General features: G+C 41.0%; 1 protein-coding gene across 2 annotated transcripts in view; it reads right to left on the bottom strand.

Moving 5' to 3' along the window:
- HELZ (helicase with zinc finger) overlaps window positions 1-24,505 on the bottom strand; it is a 217,260-nt gene that overhangs the window by 60,414 nt on the left and 132,341 nt on the right. For both annotated transcript variants that reach the window (XM_056851923.1, XM_056851917.1), the window contains exons 16-18: window positions 11,524-11,702; window positions 10,194-10,312; window positions 8,981-9,126 (exon numbers count right to left, since the gene is read on the bottom strand). In XM_056851923.1, the coding sequence (XP_056707901.1) occupies window positions 8,981-9,126; window positions 10,194-10,312; window positions 11,524-11,702 (444 nt within the window). The remainder of the gene's footprint in view (window positions 1-8,980; window positions 9,127-10,193; window positions 10,313-11,523; window positions 11,703-24,505) is intronic.

The following is a 24,505-nucleotide window of genomic DNA, read 5'->3' on the forward strand; positions in this document are numbered from 1 at the left end:
TTGCATTGCTTTTCAATGGAGGAAGGGGGGTGACCTATTCTGGACCCCATAACTTTGGAATCCCTCACCCAATCTTCACCAAACCTGGGGGTTCTTGCAAGGAGAGTCCCTTGTAGCTATACTGCAAATTTGGGGGCTCTACCTGCACAAATGCCCTCCAGGCCCACGAAAAGTCGCAAAAAGCCCCCATAGGGTTTAAATGGCCGATTTTTTCAGGAAACCCGAATTTAAAGCTGAATTCCTATGTTTACCGGTATAAGGAAATTCGGCATTCGGGTTTTCCCAGAAAAAAAGGGCCAATAAACCCAAACCGGAATTTCCTGATTTTTCCCCCCAACAGCCCTAACCAATACTGCTTAGCTTCTGAGATCTGACAAGATCAGGCTATCCTTGGCCATCTAGGTCAGGGCAATCGGATTGTTACTGGCTCATATCTTTTTTCCCTCTGTAATACAAAAGTTTAATCTTGTTTTTCAGAGCAGGTAAGAGAAAATTTAGGATTAATAGTAAACTATTACTACTAAACTTTTATTTACATCCCACCTTCCCCCGGCAGTGCCAGGCTCAGGGCGGCTAACATCATGTCAGTATATTTCCATAAACAATAACATCATTCAATCATGCATAAATTAAAACACTGTATGCACTGAGCTTAATTCTGTAACAATTTCAGTGACGCCAATATATGAATCCCTTCGGGGAGAATTGTAAATAAAGTGACCTCTATTCAACTGTTGCTAGTCTCAAGGAGTATCAAAGCAGGAACTAATTAAAGGAAAAGGGAGGACATAGAGAACAATAAGGAAAGGGAGGGGATTAAGGAAAGGGGGAAGGGAAAGGAAGGAAGCCTGTCTCTAGATGGTACCGTCGCTGCTTCAACCATATGCCTGGCGGAACAACTCTGTCTTACAAGCCTGCAGAACCCAGCCATGATTGTGGGGTGTCTGCCTCAGCTAGGAAGACCACAGTAGGCTCACCAGCCCAGATCGAGGAGGAAGACCACAGTAGGCTCACCAGCCCAGATCGAGGGCGGTCGCTTCCTCCGCTGGTGAGCCCAGCGCATACATTGCCCTCCCCAGCAACCCTTGACTTCAGGGGCTGCGGGGGAGGGCAAGTCAAGCTCTGGGCTGGAGCCCCCGGCTTTGGAGGCAGCGGGGAAGGGTGATCTACACACTAGGCAGGACCCCGCCTTCTGATCCCAACTGCCTGTGGGCTCATACCTCCATGTGGAGGTCCCAGCTGGCAAGCGGCACGGATCAAAAGGCCCCTGCAACCCAGAATCAGGAGTGGGGGGGGGGGAGTGGCTGCCTCAGCTTGGCTCGAGGGCTGGATAACAGCGCTCAAAGGGCCAAATCCAGCCCATGGGCCTTATCTTTGACACCCTTGGCATAGGGCTTTAAAGGTTAAAAACAAAACCTTGAACTTGATCTGGAATTCAATCAGGAGCCAGTGAAGCTGGCGAAGCACTGGTTGAATATGTGCAGTCCATGGTTTTCTTATTAGGACCTGCACAGCTGCGTTCTGGGCCAGCTGCAGTTTCCATAGCAATCTCAAGGGTAGCCCTAGGTAGAGTGAATCACAGTAGTCTATCCAGAAGTGACCGTCACATGGATCACTGTGGCTAGGTTGGTACGAGACAGGTAAGGGACCAACTGCTGGACCTGGCAAAGATAGAACACCATCCTGACAGTCTGCATGACTTGGGCCTCCACAGATAAGGAGGCATCCAAGATCACTCTAAACTAATAGTATTTTAAGTGATCAGTGATATAGCATCATAGTTAGATTGAGTATTTATTTATTAAATTCATTTATACCTGCCTTTCTCCTTTAATGGGACCCAAAGCAGCTTACATCATTCTCCTTTCTTCCATTTCATCCTCACAATAATCCTGTGGGGTAGGTCAGGCTAGAATTGTATGACTGGCCCAAAGTCACCCAGTGAGTTTCCATGGTATGAGTGGGGATTTGAACCTAGTTCTCCCAGATACTAGTCTGTCAGTCTTAACCACTACACCACAGTTGGTCTCTGGAGGAGCTGTCTCTCCTGTGTGGTTTGCCATGAAGGATGACAGAGGGGTATGATGCTAAAGATGGTTGCAGATGCACCGGGGGCATCGGCCAACCAAAAAAAGACCAGATATACCTAGTTGCACGGCACTTCACACACACACATTGTGCTCAGATCTTTTTCCTGAGTGCTGCCAGACAGTCTTTATGCAATGCACTGATTTTAGGAGGGAAGCTCTAGCGTGCCTTGCTTTGGCAACACATTGAGAAGCATGACTGATCATGCTCTTCGCTGAGGCACAGCAAGCATTTCACATGGTCATCAACACACATTTGAGCCATTTGAGCCACAGGGTTTTTCCAGCCAATTTTGGCGCATACGGCTTTAGAGGCAGAATTGAGGTAGAATTGTTGTAGTTGGCAGTTTGATGCAGTTGGAGCTTTGAGAGACTAACCTCCCTCAGCGGTGGCAGAGAGAAATCTGAGGGAAGGCACTCTGCCCCCTCTTTATCATGCTGCAAAAGGAGGGAAAACAGAATGAGGGAGGGGAACGGAGTACCCTTTTAAGTTTTTAAGCTTCAAAAACCTCTCTGAAGTAGGTCTGTGCATGATTAACTATTTTGTCCTGATCCTGGAATAGCATGACCTGCACCAAAGCGAGGTGAAAGAGGGCTCCCCCTGGCTAGACGGAGTGCGTCTGTGAATCAAGGTTGGAAAGGCCAATAGAAAAACAGGATGCAGTTTGTCTTTAGTATTTTGCAGGTTGTTTTTTTAAAAAGGAGAGAAATTGGGAAAAATACATACAGAAATGCATGGTCCAAGAGATTTAAAAGACATCACTTCAGTGGAGGTATCCTAGAACTGCTTTGCTGCTTGTCCAGCCCCACTGACTGAAGTTTGGTTCTAGATAGATCATAGAAATGAAATATTTGTGGGCCAATCTGACTGAAGGAGGCTGCTACAATATAGTCTTTGCCTGTCATATGGCTAAATACGGGTGTGATTTGGTACAATATACATTTTTTTACAACTGACAGGCCAGAAGACTCAATAATTTCATAATTATCTATCTATGTATTTCTAACCAACTCAGTAATTTCTGATATACCTGTAAAACTAATCTGAAAAGTTATTGTTCTTTTAAAAATCTGGTTGTAAATATTAAGATTATACCAGCAAGAATGAGTCTTTATGTAGAAAACCATGATTTAAATCAAGTCTTACTGACTAGTGATTTAAATCGTGATTTACATCAATTTGATTTAAATCAAATCCACCCTGTTAGGTAGGTATCAATAATCAAGAGAAGTTGATTGAGCTCTACTTGAGATGGTCAAGTAACAGTCCTAGTCACAATATCATGTGTCTTCATCCCATCACAAGTGAGATTGATGAGTGGAATGAGAGGAGTGATGTTCCTAGGAGTATGGATCCAATTAGTGATTTGGGATTCTTGGTACTGATCAGTATTGATCCCAGTCACAAGATGAGAATGCCACAACGAATATGCTCCTTGGACATATGATGCTCTAGAAGAGTCCCAGGTTCAAGATGAAATAGTGTAGCCCTCCTTCAATTAATCTTCCATAACTGGTATGCAGAACTCATTAGATGTGCTTCAAGATACATGCTTCAATCTGCAGAGAACATTTTGGGGATCAGGTCAAAACATGTCATCCTTCCTAGCACCAGAAAACTCAAGATGGATGGCATTCAAATGTCTTGGGCAGTGCCTGGTGTGTCGGCTACTGTGGAGATCCCCAATACTAAAATGGCTATCAATAAAGGAGCAGTCACCTGCGGTGCAATAGCACCAAACCTTCCTGGTGTTTTAGAGGCTGGTCTATCACCTTCTTTTTCTTGTGCTATGGCTCTGAAGGGGACCAAGACTGATTCTCTGATTCTGATGAGCTGAACGCTTTAGTAAGCTCCAGTGTACAGTCCAAATCCCCAGTACCAGCAACCTTGAAAGAAGGCTCTGGAGTCCACAATGGGATCAGAGAAACTGGACCAAGCAGATTAATCAGTTGGTGCTTGACATCAAGCAATGTGCTGTGGTGTTTGACATCAATAGAGCTGTTCCCTCACAGAGTAGTTCACAGCTGGACAGAATGGTTACGACAGGCTTGTTCAATGAATTTTTGGTAATGTGGGCAAATAATGTTAATTGGTACTATGAGTCTCTCCTAAGCAGAAAAAAGAGTGCTCATGTCTATCTATAGAAGGCAGTTTTATTGATTGACTTTTTAGAAGCGGTCCACTGTGTCATACACATATGGACCACAGGAAGATGCAGAAATTTGCACCCACTAAAGAGAAGGGAGTGAGTTTGGAAATGAAGAGTAATCAAAGAGAGGGAATAGTTGATGGTATTAACACTGAAAGAAAGTCCTGAGCGGTGGTAGCCAAGGCAACAGGAGTAAAGGAGCATTTTTTTCAGAACATGGCGGCTAACACAGCTTGTTAGTACTCGTTCTGTAAGTTTTCAGCTATAATTGCTTCTATTCAAGCAATTATATTTCTATTATTAAGTGGGTTCTATTACATGGTTTTTTTGGGTGAGCTCCATTTGAAGTTGTTATTTGAAGTTGTTATCTAGTAGCTGCTGCTCTTGAAAACACTACGTAATTTAGTGGTCTTCAGAAAACTGAGTGACCTTAAGGTTCTGAGCTGTGAGCTCTATAAAAACTAGCAGCGGAAAGCTGTTAATTAGTGCTGTCATAGGTGGTTTGTGACTCCAAAACTATTGTGAATTATTGTGAGCCTTGCCGCCAAGATTTTGAGAAGCTGCCTATTGTAGACTTAACATCTTATAATGGGTAAAAAATGTGGTCGCACTTCTCAGAAATCAAATATTTCTCCACCCCAAAAGCAAGCAAAAATCAGAGAACTTACAGCTTTCGATCTCAGGTTAAAGGAGCAACCTCTGAGAGATGAATCGCTACAAAGTAACAGATTTGCCACCCTCGTTTCAGATGTTCCTGCTCCCTCAAGTTCTTCAATTGAAAATAGTTTTTTGCTAGAGACGGACATTGTTTTCGAGAAAGTAACCGATAATGGAAAAATGTTCAACAACATCGAAGGAGTACAAGACAAAACAGACTAACAATTACTGGTTGAGCAGTGTGTTTTAATTGTGGATGCAATACAGCAATTCTTCAACCAGCTTAAAATAACTGAAAAGAAATTAGAGGATCTTATCTCATATGTCCAAGAGGATTCCAAAAAAGAAAGCACTGTTAAAAAAGAGATGACCCGAACTAGAAATGAACAAGAATGCCCAGTACTCCACTCTAACAATGTGACTAAATATGTGCTTCAACTAAGTCAAATTGCTTTAATAGTATCACCATTCAGAGGACGCAGACCGGAATGGAGCTTTAAGAGAGCAGTGATAAACCATCTAAGTTATATTTTGCAGCTTCCTCCAAAGACTATTGATTTAGTTAAAGTTCATTATCTCCCAAGTAAATATGAAGAAAAAAGGCTGATACTAAGCTTCAATTCCAAGAAAATTCCTGCTATCATTATCAAAAGAAGATCTGTTTTAAATAGTTTTGGAATTCATGTACAGAGGGTTTTTGTCGATGAGACTACCAAACCTCTGTTAATTTTACCAAGAGCTTCTAGTAAAACAACTCAAGAAGGTAAAACAGAAGATCACTCCCCAAAGACTCTATTAACGAATTTATATTCATCAGAAAAAATTTCATCTGAAGAGATGATCATATTCCCAATAAACTCTCTTCAGGTGAATGTCATCCTGCTGTCAATCCAGTTGTTGTAGATAACCTTGGCAAAAGTCCTCATAAACAACTGGAGGCTTTACAGGAGGAGCCAAATAATATGGAACTGAGGAGTGCAGAAGAGTCTGAAGAGCTTAGTGAAGAGGAGATGAAAATGCTATCAGAAGAAATTCAGAAGTTATCGGAATGTATCAATAGTTTCCAACTCAACTTCAAATCCAACTTATTAGAAGTAAGCGCTGCACTAAAAACTACTATATAGTTGGCTGGAAAAGCTGCACTTAAACCACACCATATTTTGCCATAGACAACACTGTAAGCTGCTAAAGGAAGAGAGAGGGTTCTTGTTAGTCTGCTCTTTTTGGCAAGCTCTAAGACCGAAGGCATGGAGAAAGCCAGACATCATTACTGGTCTCCAGCTCTGGAACACCCTTTGCAATTCTGGGAAGGAAGCTTTCTTTGTTTTACTATTAAGTATTGAGTTCCTCTATCTGCCAGCATATGTGCACATAGGTGTGTTAAACCCATGAGATAATAGTGCTTCTATGGTTACTTCCTGCTCCCAATGCTCTTACATATAGTTGTTCACTTCTCCTTCATTTGCTGTTTGATCCTTTTTAATTATGACCCCTCCTCTTTTGAATGGTCTTCCAGAGGAGGTTTAGAGATCACTTTTCAATAGACATATTTAGGAAAGTGCACCAGGCCATGCTCTCTTAGAGAGTTCTATGATAAGGCAGCTTTGACATCTGGCTGAGGGCTGCCTGGAGATTTAACTGAATGAATTTATTATTGGTTGGTGGTATTTACTCGATGTCAATGTCTGTTTCTGGTGATTTTATTGTATATATTAGCAAATATTACATTTGTCAACAGCCATGATTTTTTTAGAAAGACAAGGTATAAATATGTATTTATGCATGTATGTATACACATACATTTTTATAAATGGTTTTACTAGCACAATATTTGCAATAATGGCCATTTGTTTGAGATTAATAATCTATGAAGCCAAGAACCACCACCACTGACAGGAAGAGAACTTGACATTTCAAGCTATAAACAAATCATGGGCTTTACTTTTGTGTAGAGTTCCTGTCCCCTTTGTCTATGTAGGTGACAGCTTGTTGCAGTGGTGGCTGAGTCCTTGGGACAACTCATGTTGCCTTGTGCCAAGGTGCTGGATTAGATGGGGTTTTGTCCCCCTGTGATTTTATAGCAATGTGAATACCTAGCTCAGTAGTAGGAGATAATTTGGATTTATGTGGATCCACCTTGTGATGTCTCCCCTTTAAAAATGTATGACTTTTATTATGCTTTTTTCAATTGTTCCTGGATTGATGGAAATTTATTTAGTCTGCAATGTTAATAAAATTTAATTAAAAAAACACTGAAAGAAAGTCCAAAACAATGGGACTACTGCTGAAAAAGAACTGCACAGGATGGCACTGCATTACCTCTCCAGGCAAGCAATGTGGTGCTTCTGTCCTCAAGGTGAGCAGGGCCAGTGCCAAAAAGGTCACTCAGCTTAGCCTCCAGAAGACACAGAAAGCAAAGGTATAACTGCACAGATATCTCTGAGAAGAAGTATAAGATAGGCAGGAGGCAGAGGTATAGAATACCTCTTTCTTTAATTATGAAGGACACACTCAAGCTGACGTTACCAACGCTGGATAGTAATACAAAATTAATAAGCTCCAGAAGTACCGTAAAAATAAGTCTTTGTTAAACATTCAGAATCAGGAAGCAGTCAGCCTCAAGCTCATTTTAATGGTATAGCATATGAATATATGTGTGAAGTTTTTACAGTAAGTCACACATTAGTCCATCTAGTTCTGTATTATCTACTCTGACAATCAGCTACCCTTCAGGGTCACAAGCAGAGAACTGAAGTTGAATGACCAGGGATTGAATTTAGGAACTTCTACACGCAAGGCATATGCTGTGTCACTGAGTCACATTCCCTTAGCATTGTGGTTAAGATTCAGGAAGTTCCCATTTCAAAACTTTGTCTTGATCATGAGCTCACTAGGCGGCTTTAAGCAACTCAGCATTTTCTCATTGCCAGTCATATGATAATGAACTCAGGCAGTCCATGAGAGGGAGGGCATCGTGGCCATCTTTTGGGCATGTAGGGGTCACTGGGGGTGTGTGGGGGAGGTAGTTGTGAATTTCCTGCATTGTGCAGGGGATTGGACTAGATGACCCTAGTGGTCCCTTCCAACTCTATGATTCTATGATTCTAATAATGACTAACTCCATAAGCTTTATGCAAGGACTATAAAAAATTTCCGTAAACAACTTCAGTGTTCTGCATAAATGCTATTTTATTCCTTGCTGCTGCTATTATGCTTTCTCAGTCTATTTATGGAAACACTGCAGAGACAGAGAAACTCCTGAACCCACTTCCCTCTCTTCCTTACTCAACCTATGAGTATTCAATTGACTGACCTTCAGATCTGTCCACTATAAAGTTACTGTTCATCCACGTATCCTGTTTGTGAAACAAGCAGATAAGTATATTACTTTCTGATTTGTTTTGTGCTTCTAACCTAACAACATTCCCCAGATCTACCTTCTTGTGTGCCTACCTGCACCTGGATCATTTTGAAATTTCTATCATCTACCTGGATAATGGATAGTCTTTCCTGAGTGTCATCCTCCATGCCTGGTTTCCTGGCTTAGACCACTGGTCTTTTAGGACTCTGTTTCTATCCTGGAATCAGAAGCTGGTGTTAACAGACTCTGATCCTATCTAGACATAAACCAATTTGACCTGCAAGTAAATGCAGCATCAAAAACCTTGTGCATCTGACCAGTTTTAGTGCTCCCTTGCTGTGCATATTCTGTAAATTATAACCACTTCCACAAGACAATTCAAGCTGCCTTTCAACATGAGTTATTATTTATACAAAATACTTTAGAAACAAGAATTAATGTGTCAGACAGATGATGAGAATAATAGTTTGCTCTATGTTGTGGGTTCAGTGGTATCACATAGAATAAACCAAAATATTCCGTTCTGTTAAGCCTCAGAAGAAGTTTCTTATTTGTTAACTTTCAAAACACAAAACCAACACTTTTTTTATCATGCTATTAGGTGAATACATTTCTCTTTTCAACTACACTAAGGAGTGTGATGGCAAAAGATTTTTCAAAGTTTTTTACTAGACACTTGAACCAGCCAAGCAAAAACATGGTACAGTGAAAAAGTTCACACCTACTTGATGATAGCTTCATGGGAGCGATAGTTCTCACACAGCAAGATCCTGCATGGAAATTCTGCAGGATAGTGTTCATAGAGACGATCAAGTAGTGAGACATGAAGATTTCTCTCTCTTGCAAATTCACTGTAGACAAAAGGACTTAGCTGTAACAGAGAAAACCCAAATAATGTTATTTATTTGGGTAGACTGCTAGCCTACTTCAATCCAACTAGCTTTATAACTGGATTGTCCCATCACTGCAAAATATTATTTCACGCTGCCTTGTAAAATTTCAGGAAAACTAATGGTAGATCTATAGAAATGATATTAAATGTCTTAATCTAATGTGAACAAAATAGTCTGACAATGTATTCTTAGCTCATGTCCCTGTGTCTACAGGCTGCAAAATGACATGATTATCATTGTCTGAGGTAGTTGCGATTCCAACGCACAGTAGTAATGTCAAAACTGTTTCCAGAAGATGGAATCCTTTTTCAGCCCCAAACTGAAGTCTTGAAAACTCATATCTTGTATCTGGTTACTGCAATAATGCTGTATGAATTAGGATGGACAATCTTAAAGATCCAATCGTAAAGATCAGCTTATCTTCTAACAAAAGGAGGGAGAGATACTTCAGTCCTCCTTTCTCTTGTAAACCCTAAGCCTACCTGATCCCTACAGTTTCTCTGTTTCTCAACTGGACTGAATCCCTCTTCCCCAGTAGTTGAGAGAAGAATTCAGCAGCAGGCAACTGTAAAAGAGGCAGGGGACTCCAGTTATACCTTGGTTACTAGCATTTGCATCCAGCACAAGTGACACAGGCATGAACCAAAAAGTTCTCTCTTACGGACTTTGGTGGATCTAACTCTCAGTTTTTTTGTTCCTATTCTATCACATGCACAAAACAAGAATTACTAGAGACACTATGTAGTAAAGATGTGGAAACCAGCAGTACAACTAGTGTCTAGGACCTGCAAAGTGTTTCCATGGGTAGAACAACTTTTGCTCACGTAGGCAGAAGTAGTAGGCAGGGGGGAGGCAAGAATGTCACGTTCTATGAGCAGAAATACTTCCATTTTCAAAAATGCTCCACTGGCTCTAAGCCAGTATAATTTAAAATTTAACTGTACGTCGTCTCAACATTGATTATTTTATTTTTCTTTCTAACAGTCTTTAACCTGTGTTTGTTTGATGAGCTAAATCAGCTAAATTTAATAAAATGAAGACTTACTTGCATATGATCCCCAGCCAAGACAATTCTTGTATTTTTGCTTGCTAAGGCTAGAGGCATGATAGTCTCACACTCCATGGCCTGAGCAGCTTCATCTAACAGAATATGTGTAAAAAACCCTTTAAAACAGGAACAGACAAAATGTTTTGAAAAATGTGATAAAATGTGGCAATGCATCAAAAATCATATTAATTTCAAACCTAAACAACACAACAGTGGTTTGTCAAATGCCTGATTTTGGCAAGCTCATTTCAGTCAATACATGCTAACTTGCCATCCTATCAAAAAAAAAAGTTGAAAAGATAGTTAGGAAGAATGAACACTTCAGACAATTCAAGAGACCTCCTAGCAGAGGGGTTTTTTTTTTAATCCATGAAGATTTCCCAGACTTGCTGGAATTTATTTCTATATTAAGCTGTTAGCCCCATTTATGGTCCGATCACCTTTTGTGGCAGACAGGCACAATCCAGCAACATGCTTTTAAGACTATTTAAATAAGGGGAAAGTTCCTCTTTTCTGTGAAAAAAGCAGTTCAGGAAAAAGCAATATGTATACGTGGGGGATTTTTAGAGAAGTCACACAAGAGGGATGAGCAGAGAAGCATAACTCTCATTGAAGTGTTCAATCATTCATGAGTACACAAAGATTCAATCATCATAGTATAATTAAAATCATTCACTGAACTATAGCTTTGAATTGGAGCACTAGACTTTTTTATCTTCCATTAAACCATTAATCTGCAACAGCTGACTTCGCAAATAGTTAAACTGGCTTTTATGCAGTCTGTAGACACAAGCACTTATTTGTAGATGCCACATGTATTTGCTACATACACATATTGGGAAGCTGTGGCCTATCTGTACATCCTACCATTTAAGCATACACAATTACACAAATTTATGCGCACTCATCACTTATGAAAGCATGTTCATGGTTTTCCTATATGGAAGTGAAACCTATATAGAAAAAGTGAAACAATTCTAGGTGTGCTTTAAAAGTTTTAAAACGCTGAAATGATTAATGTGTGTGTGTGTATACACACACATGGAAGAGAGAATCCTCCTGTTGCCAGTGTATCAAATAAATACATTATTTACACATGAAACATTTGTACATGGTGTCTCAGATAGTGAAAATTCAATATTCTTAAGCATATTGATAAACCAAGTATTTAAAAGATGCCGCAAAGAACATGCAGCATATTATTCAAAAGAATATTCTCAGTGTCTTCAACAGTCACACAAAACATTGTGGTAGGGTTCACTTATGGCAGAGAAAGTTCACAAGATATGTAAATCCAAAAAAGAGGTACATGGATATGCTTCCTCACCAGGTTCAAGATCCAGTTGACATAGATATTGTGAAGTATTCAATGTAACAACTACTACTCGTTGTTTAAGAATGTCTTCCTTCTGGGGCATCTGAAAGGTGGAATGTGTGCTTGAAATCAAACAGTATTGATGCACAACTGGGTGGACAGTCTTTACCCAGCGATTTCTAAAATACACCCTGGAAAGGAAGGGAAGATCTTACTTGCTGAGAAAACACAGATAACAATATTTTTCATCTAGGTAATTATTTGTTAAATAACACAAGCCATGTTGGAAAACATTATAGAACCTGTTCTTTAGTAAACTCTTCACATTAAAGACCGTCTAATCCCATATAAACCTACCCAATCACTAGAGTCATCTTTGGGGCTCTGCTTCAGGTACCCCTGCCATCTGAGGCTAGATGGGTGGCAACCTGAGAAAAGGCCTTATCGGTTGCGGTCCCAAAATTTTGCAATTCCCTGCCCATGAAGATTCAACTATCCCCATCTATCATTGTCTTCTGCCAGTGAATGAAGATTTTTTTTGTTTTGTGTTCCCTCACTGATTTTCACTGACTCTCCATCCCCTTCATGTGTCTGTTTGTTTTAATTTGTTTGTATATAGCTATATGAGTTTTTAACTTGTTTTAATGTTTCTGTTGTCTGCTGCCTTGGGGAACCCTATGTTGGGTAGAAACGTAGCCTAAAAATGTTTAAAATAAACAAATAACTTGTAAAAGCAGAAGACTCACCATTCTCTGATATCTGAATCATAATTGCAAACATGAAAGAGACAGTGTGATGTAATGGTTAGAATACTGGACTAGGATCTTGGAGATATGGAGATATGGGTTAAAATCCACAATGGGCCATGAAACTCACTAAATGATTTTGAGGCAGTCACTCTGACCTACATCTCATTGTTGCTGGAGGAATGACAGGATGAAAATGGGATCACTGAAGTATCAAAATCACCAGGTAACCCAAATTCACACTGTCCTGCCTCACTGTAGCCCAATGTAAGCAGCATGTTCATTTTTTTCAACTATCTGATAATCCAGTGTTTTTGATACCTTCTTAGAAAATTTAATTTGAACAATATTGTACTATATTATTCTTAGAAATCTACAGGAATCAAACCTCTACTGGATAAAATAACTGCAAGAATACAGAAAATGAGAAAATACTAATTTTAGAAATTACAAACCAATTAAGAATTCCATCTTATCTTCTAATAGTGAATTTGGCCAAATCTTTTGATGCTTAAATCCAGTGACTGGAGCTGTGAATGGGCAAGATGCATCTTTCTACCAACCTGAAAAGGGCTCCAGGTTTGCAGAAAAATGTGAAATAAAAAACAAACAAACTTGGAGGTTCAAAAACCCTGAAGACACGCCTGTAGCCTTAAGCAAAGGATTCCATCAATGACTGTTGATAGCCAACCACAGCATTCCAGGCTTCAGTTTCTGTGAGTAAAAGACAGGGGGAGGGAGCAGAGCCCTTTCCAGGCTTATTTTGGCCTTTGAGGGAGGGCACCTTGGGGCCAGGCCTGACTAGGCTTGCCAGCTCCAGGTTGGGAAATTCCTGGAGATTTTTTGGTGAAGTCTGGGGAAGGCAGGGTTTGGGGAGGGAAAAGGCCTCAGCAGGGTATAATGCTATAGAGTCCAGACTACAAAGCAGCCATTTTCTCCACAGAGACAGATCTCTGTAGTCTGGACTTCAGTTGTAATTCCAGGGAATATCCAAGTCTCACCTGAAGGTTGGCAACCCTAGGCCTGGCAGCAACCTCTGGGTGCCTTGATACCACCCAACCTGCATGACTTTACTAGGCCTGGCTGCTTGTTACTGTTCAACAGCAGCCACCCCTATGAAAGCCAGTGTGATGCAGGGGTTAGAGATTTAGTGTAGGGTCCAGAAGACCTAGGTTCAAAACCCCATCTTGCTGTGGAAGTTCACTGGGTGACTTTGGACCAGACACATACTTTCAGCCTAACCTACCTCACAGGGTGAGTTGTGTGGAAAAAAAGGAGAGGAAAATAATGTAAGCTGCTTTGGTCTCCACTGTGCAAAAAGGTGGGGTATAAATAAAGTAAACAAATAGGAAGAAATATAGCTGAAGATGGGAGGCAGATAAAAATAGGTTGGTGAATGGCTGGAAATGAGAGTGAGGCATGGAAAGGGGAAAGGATATGGGGGTTGCCAGAAAAAGGGAAAGAGGAAATAGTGTGGGAAGGGTGACAGAGGAGAAAGTGGGGTACTACCCCTCAAGTCCTTGAGGGTTCCCTAAAATGCAAGTGGGCCTGGGCCAGCCGCCAGTACTACACAACTGGGCCACAGTTTTCCAGGGTAGAGGCTGTTGGGGGCGGGGAGAGGGAAAGCTGAAGACAGAGTGGCAGATAAAGATAGGTTGGTTGTTGGGTGAGAAGGAGACAGGGCTGCCAACTCCAGGTTAAGAAATACCTGGAGATTTGAGTGGTAGATCCTGGAGAGGGTGGGGTTTGAGGAGGGGAGGAACCTCACAGGGCTGTAATGCCATAGACTCTACCCTCCAAAGCAGCCATTTCCTCCAGGGGAACTAGGGTTGGCAGTCTCCAGGTGGGGGCTGGAGATTACTTGGGATTACAACTGCTCTCCAGATGACAGAGATCAGTTCCCTTGGAGAGACTGTTTGGCGGGGGGAGCTGAAGACAGAGGAGCGGATAAAGTTAGGTTGGCTGTTGGGTGGGAAGGGAAGAAGGAAGCAGGAAAAGGGGAGAGGCTATGAAAGCTTTCAGGGAAGGGAAAGAGGAAATAGTGGGGGAGGGGGAAATGAGATGCCTCCTGCAAGACCTTGCGGGTTCCCACTTGTTCTATTTTATGTGCAAAATTCAATGTCATAGCTAACAGTCATAGGTAGACTTGAACTGCAGATCATGAGGAAGTTCAAGACTTTTTTATGTTGGAAAGCACAGGCCTCTTAATGCTCATGTAGCTTTATAAGATTTTTGCCTTGCTTCACCGCTCCCCAGTGTGACTAGTAACAACCCTTTTCTGTTCCTGTATAAAATTTCTCTTCCTGTCAGTAACATTTGTCGTAGAGACAAAGCACCTATTTCACATAACTCACAGGCCCTGAGTCTTGCTTCGTCCTTGCTTGTTCCTGCTCCCTTGTCCTGCAAACTTTCCTTGGTTCCTCTGCCCTGCCTACCTGTTTCTCCCTCTGTGCTTGTTTCTCTGCATGGATTGCCTTTTACAGTTGACCTCAGCTGGGCTCTCCAACACATAATTTTAGTCAAATTCCTTGACCTGATCACATTGCTGGAACAGGCCTGACTACGTAAATCCAGATCCTCCACTTTCTCCCAAAAAGTTCTTGACTTCATGGAGGGCACAAAATCCCTCTAATACATGATACATATGCTTTCAAAGAGTAAGAACTTGCATTCCTCACGTCACCATTCTTTGCCCATCAGAAACAGGGCTGAAAAAACGTTTCCTTGTATGTAGTCTCATCTTAGAACTTCTTCCAATTCCTCTTGAATTAACAAGAATAGTATGGAAAAAATGAAGTTTTATAAGTTTTCAATCTACCATTCACATTATCAATATATCTAATTCTCAACATAGCCAAATCTGTGGATACTTAAATCCAGAGACTGGCGCCATGAACAGACAAGACCAATCTTTCTACAAATCTGATAAATGCTCCAAGATTGCAGAAAACTCTGAAATCTTAAAACTCTCATACACATATTGGGGGTTAAAATCCTCCAAATAATAGAAACAGCACTTGTAGCTTTAAGAAACCAATGGCCTCAGTGGCCATTGCATAGCAATCACAAAAATATCACCAGCCTTCAAATCTTGGTTTCTGTCAGTAAAAGGCAGGGGAAGGAGGCAGGGTTCTTTCAAGGGCTCTTTTGGCCTATGAGGGAGGAATCACAGGGGTCAGGTCTGGCAGCATCTACCAGGCTGGGCAACTTGATACTACACAATCTGCATGATTCATCCAGGAAAGGCTGCTTCCTACTGTTCAACAGAAGCCACCCAACGAAAGCCAGTGTGGTGTAGTGGTTAGAATTTCAGCCTAGGATCTGGGATACCCCGCCTTGAATCCCCACTCTGCCACAGAAGCTCAGAGGGTGACCTTGGGCCAGTCACTCTCTCTCAGCCTGATCTACCTCAAATAGTGGCACTTGTGAGGATAAAATGGAGGACAGGAGAATGAAGAAAGCTCTGGGTCCCTATTGTGGAGAAAAGCAGGCTATAAATGAAGTAAATAAATAAATATAGCTGAAGATGGGGGACAGATAAAAGGTAGGTTGGTTGGTGTGTAGGAAAGATTGAAGGATGCAGGGAAAGGCAAGGATATGGGGTTTGCCAGGAGGAGGGGAAGAGGAAATAGCGTGGGGATAGCGATACATGGAAAATGAGGTGCCCTCCACAAGTCCTTGTGAGTTTCCACCATGCAACTGGGCCTGGCCTGGTAGCTAGCGCTGCACAACTTGGCCACAGTTTCTCTGAATGCCAGGGGGAGGGAAGAGGGGAAAGCTTAAGACAAGGGGCAGATAAAGGAAAGTTGGCTGGTGGGTGGGAATGAGAAAAGGAAGCAGGGAAAGGAGAAAGGCTATGGGTCTCTCAGGGATGCGAAACAATGGGAGAGAGAAAATGAGATTCTCACTGCAAGTCCTTGCAGGTCCCCCATTTGTTCTTTTATTAATATTAGAATATTATTAGGGGGAAATGCTTGAAAATGGCAACACAGTGGCATTGAACTATCTGGAAGACTGCCAAGATCTATAACACAGCAGCAGGAGACTGCTGGCATTGTTCCCAGAATAAAGCAATTTTTTATCATATGTAGGGGCTCTTTTCAAATATCATTAGTAGTGCTATTTCTGAAAAGTTGAGAATTTAGCTTCCTTCTGATCTCAGAATTTAACTATTAAATATTATTTTTAATAACTTTTTATTTTTCAAACAACATAAAACAACCCATACATACCACCCACATTCCATTATATAATCAAAGCTTCCTACCTACGACAAGATCTTCATCTAATACCCTATGACGCGGAACTAAGATAATCTATACTGTCTGACACTAATCTTAAAAATAGATAGATCTTTACCAGAAGAATATATAAAATTGTACTCGTAACAGTGACCTTCATACAAACTACATTACAAAAATTCAATGATGTTATACTTATGTCATTTGCTATGCCTCTCAACCATTATCTAAGAAATAAATAGCACTGCATATTTGTTTTAATTAATTCTAACAAGAATGTACATGTGCACATAGACTTATTAAAAAAAAGAATAGGCCTATTTTCATTACTCTATATTGGTTAAATTGTTTAACAATATTTTATCTATGCAACTGCTTTACCTTTTACAAGCTTACTACACCTACATTAAATTGCTACAAAATCATAGTACAGTTTCCAGTTCTTTTGACATTCTTTCATTGGTCTTTTGTTCACAATATTTGTCAGTTGAGCCATCACTGCATATTCGGCTAATTATTTCTAGCCAATTGTCTATTGATGGTGTTGCTTTTGACTTCCAGTTAAACGCAATTGTCACTCTTGCAGCTATCATATATCTGAACAGCTCTGCCTTGTTTTTATCAGTTGCCGATGGTAAAATTCCTAAGAGCATTATTTTTGGGTCTACAGGAAAGTTAAATTTAAATATTTTTTTAATTTCTTGATGTCCTTTCCTTTTATCCCTTAGAAGCTCCTTGATCAATTGATCTTGAGCAGCATATATCTAGTGTTGGAGGGATATAAGGATGGAAACAAATCTTGCCACTGACAATGTAGCCTTGGGGTCCCTATCGCTTAGTAAAAAAGGCATTATGTCAGTCACAGAGGCATTGGATTTGTATATTAAAAGGGGGGGAATATAGTGCGATCGAAGTTCCTCGTAAAAGCGGCATTCCAAAAGGGCATGGGCTAATGAGTCAATAGAGCCAGAAGAGCAAGGGCAGATCCTGTCTCAGTATGGTATATTCAGAATTCTGCCCTGCATTAGCATAGAAGGGTTAGCATAATTTCTTGATGTACTTTGATCCAATTTTTTTTTTTACTTTAATACAGGACCACCAACAGTGAAAGAAGGTACCGTCCGCTTCATTACACTTTCAGCATTATCCATCCTTGCTCTTACTCATTTTACTAATGTCTTTAGGTGTAATATATCATCGGTAAAACATCTTGTACCAATTTTCTCTCAGGCTCTAGCTAGTAATGGATTTTATCGCTTTGGACCACAAGTGTTCCCAATTCTGCATATCTATTTCTTGTCCAAAACCATTCATGGTTTAATGTGTTCCGCTTCTGTATCAAATTTCAATAAAAGTTTATATATTCTACCCAAAAGGTGGTCTACGTCTTTTTAAATCAAATTTTCAAAGTCTGTTGAATCTCAAAAATTACTTTCATTCATGCAGTCTTTCCTTAACCTCGACACTAACTGGCAGTAGGTCTAGCATTTTAATTTCTTTTTCTCTATCTTAATTTCTTTCCATGACTTGGTTTGACCATTCGAGGAAACTATGTCTTGATACATTACATAGTCCATTACTCTCCTTTCTGTAGTAGTATAGTATGCCTCCGTTGGTGACATTAACAAAGGTGGTGATGGACTTAATCTTCTTTTGACTTTTATCCAGAACTTAAGCAAGTTATCTTTTATTACATGCTGATTACCCACTTTCTGGTATTTTACTGCATTCCAAAGGTAGTAGTGCAGACCTTTCTCCATTTCATCTTTCTCCAATTTTGGTTATTTTGAGTTTGGATTTGTAATCCAGTCAGTAATCCAAACCAGACCAGCTGCTTGACAGTACAGCTTCAAATTCGGTGATGCCAGACTGCCTCTATTCTTTTCATCCTGAAGAATTTTTAATCTTACCCTGGTTTTTTCCCCCATTCTAAATAAACTTGCTTAAATGGCTCTGCCATCTCTCCGGGGTTTTTTTCTTCCACTCCAAATGGCAACATTTGAAACAAAAAGTTCAAACTTGGCAATACATTCATTTTGATCACGGAGATTCTACCCAGCCAGGAAATTTTCAGTTTCTTCCATCTCTCCAAATCACTTTCTGTTCTTTGCCAAGCTATTTTGTAATTGTCTTGAAATATGGTCTTGTTTGATCCAGTAATTCTTGTATCGGGTCGTTCATTACCACACATCCTGAGATGGTCTCAATTTCTTTCTTTTCCTTTTCTGTCATATTTTCCAACAGTATCTTGGTCTTTGTTTTATTGACTTTGTATTCTGAGTGTTTCCCATATTTGCCTAACTGTTCCAACAAATATTCTACTAAGTTTTGTGGATTCCTGATAGTTAGGACTACATCATCCACATAGCATGCATCAACTTGTAGTGCCTGAATCTTGAGATCTTTCCCTTATTCTATTAGCAAGTACCTCCAAGGCCATGTCAAACAGTAATGGGAATAATGGGCTTGTTCCTTTATCTGTAATCCATTTGTTAATTTCCCATTCACCAGTATTCTTGCACAACTATTAAATATTATTGAAAGCTTGATTTCAGAATTCTTACAAGACCTTTTTTTTGGGGGGGGGGACTGCTTTAGTAAGTCTTATATTTGTAAAGTACAAATGCTGTTTCTATTCCTCCAGGCCAAAGTTGGTAAAGAGGGTGTAGCTTGCTGGCAGACAGTAACAGAGACAGGCATAACAGTGGGACATTCTTGCAAGCTAACATCACTAAGCCAGGCTGTCCCATACATAATATTACAGAACAATGCCACACAATCCAGACAACTACATTACAAGCACAAAGCAAGAACAAATGTTCAAAGAACAGATGCTAGTGAGCCAAGCTGCAAACTGCATACATAAAGTCATATGTACAGGAGTCCTTCCACTCATGGAAAATAGAGACTGGATCTAACCCAATACAATTTCAAGAAATTAAAACTTCTCTATAGTACGAAATATTTTTTCTGTGTTTAAGCTCAGGCCAAAGATAAGGAAAGAATCATCTCCTTGTGAATTTTGTAATTCTGGAGCGATCTCCCATGAATACTTGCTACTTATTCCTTAGGTGGTGGTAGAATCAAGCAAAACCTTTCTCCTAGCTTTTGCTGTCAGGGTTTCCCACAGAATGGAATAATGCATTCCTGTGCACAGACTGTATATAGACACATTACGAACATGCAGGTCCTTGCAATATACAGGCTTCCCTCTATACTCACTCAGTTGTTCTCTTGCACAACATTCATTATCATAACAGGCATTTAAATGATTTTGTATTTCATGAACAACAGAATGTTCCAACATTTTCAAAGAACATTTTCCTCTCAACCCAGCTTCAACAACAGTACAATGAGAATAAAAGCCCTGACTGCAAACTTCTGCTACTGTCATCATACAGTTAATTTTGTGCTAAAAAAATCAACTCTATTTTAGTATGAGCTGCCTACCTCTCTACTGCTCTCCAATAATAATATCTGTTTTAATTAAATCTAATGGTAAAATCTTTTTATGTACTGTCATTTTTTAAGATTATAATAAATAACAAAAATTTTAATTGAGACATTCCAATAGATTTTTGAAAAGTAACAGCCTAATTATTACGTGATGAAGAAGAAGAAGAAGAAGAAGAAGAAGAAGAAGAAGAAGAGTTGGTTTTTATATGCCGACTTTCTCTACCACTTAAGGGAGACTCAAACCGGCTTACAATCACCTTCCCTTCTCCTCCCCACAACAGACACCCTGTGAGGTAGGTGGGCCTAAGAGAGCTCTAACAGAGCTGTAACTTGCCCAAGGTCCCCCAACTGGCTTCATGTGGAGGAGTGGGGAAACAAATCCAGTTCATCTGATTAGCCTCTGCTGCTCGTGTGGAGGAGTGGGGAATCAAACCCGGTTCTCCAGATCAGAGTCCATCACTCCAAACCACAGATCTTAACCACTACACCACACTGGCTCTCTTAACTTGAGAGCCTTGCTTTGGTTGCCTATTTGTTTCCAGGTCCAAGCCTTAGAACAAGGTGAAGGACTGAATTAGGAGGACGCTTAAAAGTACCCTGGTATTCGTCAGAGGTCTCCCATCGAAATACTAACCAGGGCAGACCCTGCTTAGCTTCTGAGATCTGATGATCTAGCCTAGGCTATCCAGGCCAAAACATGCAGATGATACAGCTATTTTATCTTATTCTGAAGTATGGCTCAGAAGAGCCGTTTGGGCTCTTACGGCATTCTGTAAGAAGGAGCCCTTAACAATTAACGATCAAAAGACCAAAATCTTATTTTTATCAAGACATACGTTAAACATAGATGGCAGCCTGATGGACATGATATAGATCAGGTGAAGACCTTTGGGCTCCTACAGCAGTCTGTAGGAAGGAACCCTTAACAATTAACGATCAAAAGACTAAAATCTTAGTTTTTATCAAGAGATATGTTAAACATATCAAGAATGAAGACCTTTAAGTATTTAGATGTAGTCTTCCAATTGACTGGTACATGGAGGGCTCAGATCACCCATGTGACTGAAAGCACCCAAAGAATGGCATCTGCCACCCTCAAGTCTTTTTTTCAAAAGAAGATTCACCAGCATGATGTAGTGGTTAAGAGCGGTGGACTATAATCTGGAAAACTGGTTTTGATTCCCTGCTCCTCCACATGAGGAGAATCAGATTAGATTCCCCACTCTTCCACATGCAGCCTGCTGAGTGACTATGGGCTAGTCACAGTAAGCGTTGTTCAAGAGTGGAATCGGCTATCTAAGGAGGTGGTGAGCTCCCCCTCATTGGCAGTCTTTAAGCAGCGACTGGACAAACACTTGTTGGGATGCTCTAGGCTGAACCTGGATTGAACAGGGGGTTAGACTAGATGGCCCCTTCCAATTCTATGATTCTATGACTCTATCTAACATTAATTTAAATTTAGAATTTACAAGGAGAGCAAGCCTCATATTCTGGCAATGACTGCTGAAAACCAATGCCTACTGACTTTCTGTAGAAATTGGGATTACAGTGTTTATAGCATCACTATAAATGCAGAAGCAATAATACCATTAATTAAAATGACCAAGTTTTTATGCATTTTAGAGAGTTCCCCCTTTTGCGGGGTGATAAGTCTTCTGAAATATTATTTTGCTCTGCATAATACCTGTTGTATGTGCTTTTGAGTTCTCTGCCATGGTTTCACAGATTATCCGCTGGAACAGTCAACCTTCATCTGTAAAATGGGTAAATGTTTTCTAACCTGCTACATGCTTAATTCCTGGGACATATGTGTGATCTGATCTGGAGTTTGTGGCTTAGCTCATTTTGGCGAGTTATCTGCTCTGTGTATGCGAGTTATCTGCCACAGTGTCACAGATTATTCTTCGGACTAGTCTCAGTCTCATTGCTCTCTACCATCAACAAGTTGACTATTGATTGGATTGGATCCCAGAAATTTCTGTGTGTGTAACAGTGGTTGGACAAGCAGAAGTCCTAAAATTACTCCTCACTGTCTTCTAGCATTAAGTGAAAGTGATTGTATCCACACTATCCTTTCTGCATGCGCAAGACTTAGCAAAAGGTATTTCTTCTGACACAATTTCAAAACTAAGTTAAATTAAATTGTATGAACCATCTGTTTGTACATTTAATTGTACCAATATGTGTACTGTTATTTCATTGAAAATTACATTAAATGCTGTTTGTTGCTGCAGCCATTGTGCTATTGCTTGCAGAAGCAGAACTGTGTTAGATAAATTTTCCTTTCCACATGCATTGCTGGACCCACTAATTCAGTGTTAGAATCCCTGATCTGTAATATTTTTTTCTTCTTGGAGGGGCCGTGGCTCAGTGGTAGAGCATCTGCTTGGCATGCAGAAGGTCCCAGGTTCAGTCCCCAGCATCTCCAGTTAAAAGGACTAGGCAAGTAAGTGATGTGAAAGACCCCTGCCTGAGACCCTGGAGAGCCACTGCCGGTCTGAGTAGACAATACTGACTTTGATGGACCAAGGGTCTGATTCAATATAAGGCAGCTTCATGTGTTCAAGATTGCCCTGACCTGGATAGCCCCAGTCTAGCCTGATCTCATCAGATGGCAGAAGCTAAGTAGAGTTGGCCCTGGTTAGTATTTGGATGGGTAACCTCCAAGGAACATCAGGGGAGTGATGTGGAGGCAGACAATGGCAAACCGTCTCTTGCCTTCAAAACCCCATAGGGTTGCCATAAGTTAGCTGTGACTTGACAGGACACAAAAAAAATGTGCAGATCTCCCTATTTTTGTGAGTGGCTCTCCCCAAAACTGCCATTTTACAGCTGGTTCAAGGGTGGATAACTAGAGTTCTGGCTGAAATTGTCAGTTTTAAACACTAGTTTAAACTACAACTAGTACAAAGATCTTTCATATTTGCTTGCAGATGAGGGTCAAATTACACAATACTTACAGCCATGGACATAACATTAGCCCAACAACTACTCTTCTGTTGCCAAACACCATCAGGAAGGGAAATGTTGCATTAAAGGGGAATGACTATGAAAGCCCTAGATCAAAATAATGCACGCATCTAAGAATAGAATAGAATAGAATAGAATAGAATAGAATAGAATAGAATAGAATAGAATCATAGAATTGGAAGGGACCACCAGGGTCATCTAGTCCAACCCCCTGCACAATGCAGGAAATTCACAACTACCTCCTCCCCTACACCCCCAGTGACCAGAAGATGGCCAAGATGCCCTCCCTCTCATCATCCGCCTAAGGTCACAGAATCAGCATTGCTGACAGATAGCCATCTGACCTCTTCTTAAAAACCTTCAGGGAAGGAGAGCTTACCACCTCCCGAGGAAGCCTGTTCCACTGAGGAACCGCTCTAACTGTTAGAAAATTCTTCCGATTGTCTATACGGAAACTCTTTTGATTTAATTTCAACCCACTGGTTCTGGCCCGACCTTCTTGGGCAACAGAAAACAACTCGGCACCATCCTCTATATGACAGCCTTTCAAGTACTTGAAGATGGTTATCATATCCCCTTTCAGTCTTCTCCTCTTCAGGCTAAACATATCCAGCTCCTTCAACCTTTCCTCAAAGGACTTGGTCTCCAGACCCTACACCATCTTTGTTGCCCTCCTCTGGACACGTTCCAGCATGTCTACATCTTTCTTAAATTGCGGTGCCCAAAACTGAACACAGTACTCTAGGTGAGGTCTAACCAGAGCAGAGTACAGCAATACCATCACTTCATGTGATCTGGACGCTATACTTCTGTTGATGCAGCCCAAGACCGCATTTGCCTTTTTAGCTACCGCATCACACTGCTGACTCATGTTCAGTGTTTGGTCCACTAAGACCCCAAGATCCTTTTCACACACACTACTGCTCAAACAAGTCTTCCCCATCCTATAATTATGCATTTGATTTCTCCTACCTAAATGCAGAACTTTATATTTGTCTTTGTTGAAGTGCATTTTATTAGTACTAGCTCAATTCTCCAGCTGTCAGGTCCCAGGCGGGGCTAGGAGGCTGGGTAGTCGTGTGGTCCAAGGTCGAGTTAGTGGAGATCAAAGCAGGAGTCCAAACGCGTCCAGAAGAAGAGTCGTTAATCAAGCCGAGGGGCTGAGTGCCAGGAATTCAAGCCGGTCGGAGAGAGGGTCAGGAACCGAAGTGGATGCGAAGCAGTCCGGAAACTGAATCGTTGCTTCCACGGAGAAACCTTTCAACAGCCTGGGATTATATGACCCTCCGGTAGTGTGCTCATTAGCCCCATCAATTACCTAGCCTGGCTCCTCTCAGTATTCAGGGCTTTGTGTCCGTCTATACTCTCATGCCTGCTTGCGACGGGTAGCTAAGTCTTTGCGTAATCTTTCCCTAAGCCTATCTATTCGTGGGGGTGAATCTTCCATCCTTGCTGGCTGACTCTCCTCATCGTTAATCATGAGAGGAGTGGGAACATCTGACTCCGACGGAGGCAAACTGCCAACTTCAGAGGAGACAGAGGGCCCCGCCTCTGCCTCTGTTACCAACTCAGCCGGGATCT

Source organism: Euleptes europaea, chromosome 1 (genome assembly GCF_029931775.1).
Source record: "Euleptes europaea isolate rEulEur1 chromosome 1, rEulEur1.hap1, whole genome shotgun sequence".
NCBI classification, from domain to species: domain Eukaryota; kingdom Metazoa; phylum Chordata; class Lepidosauria; order Squamata; family Sphaerodactylidae; genus Euleptes; species Euleptes europaea.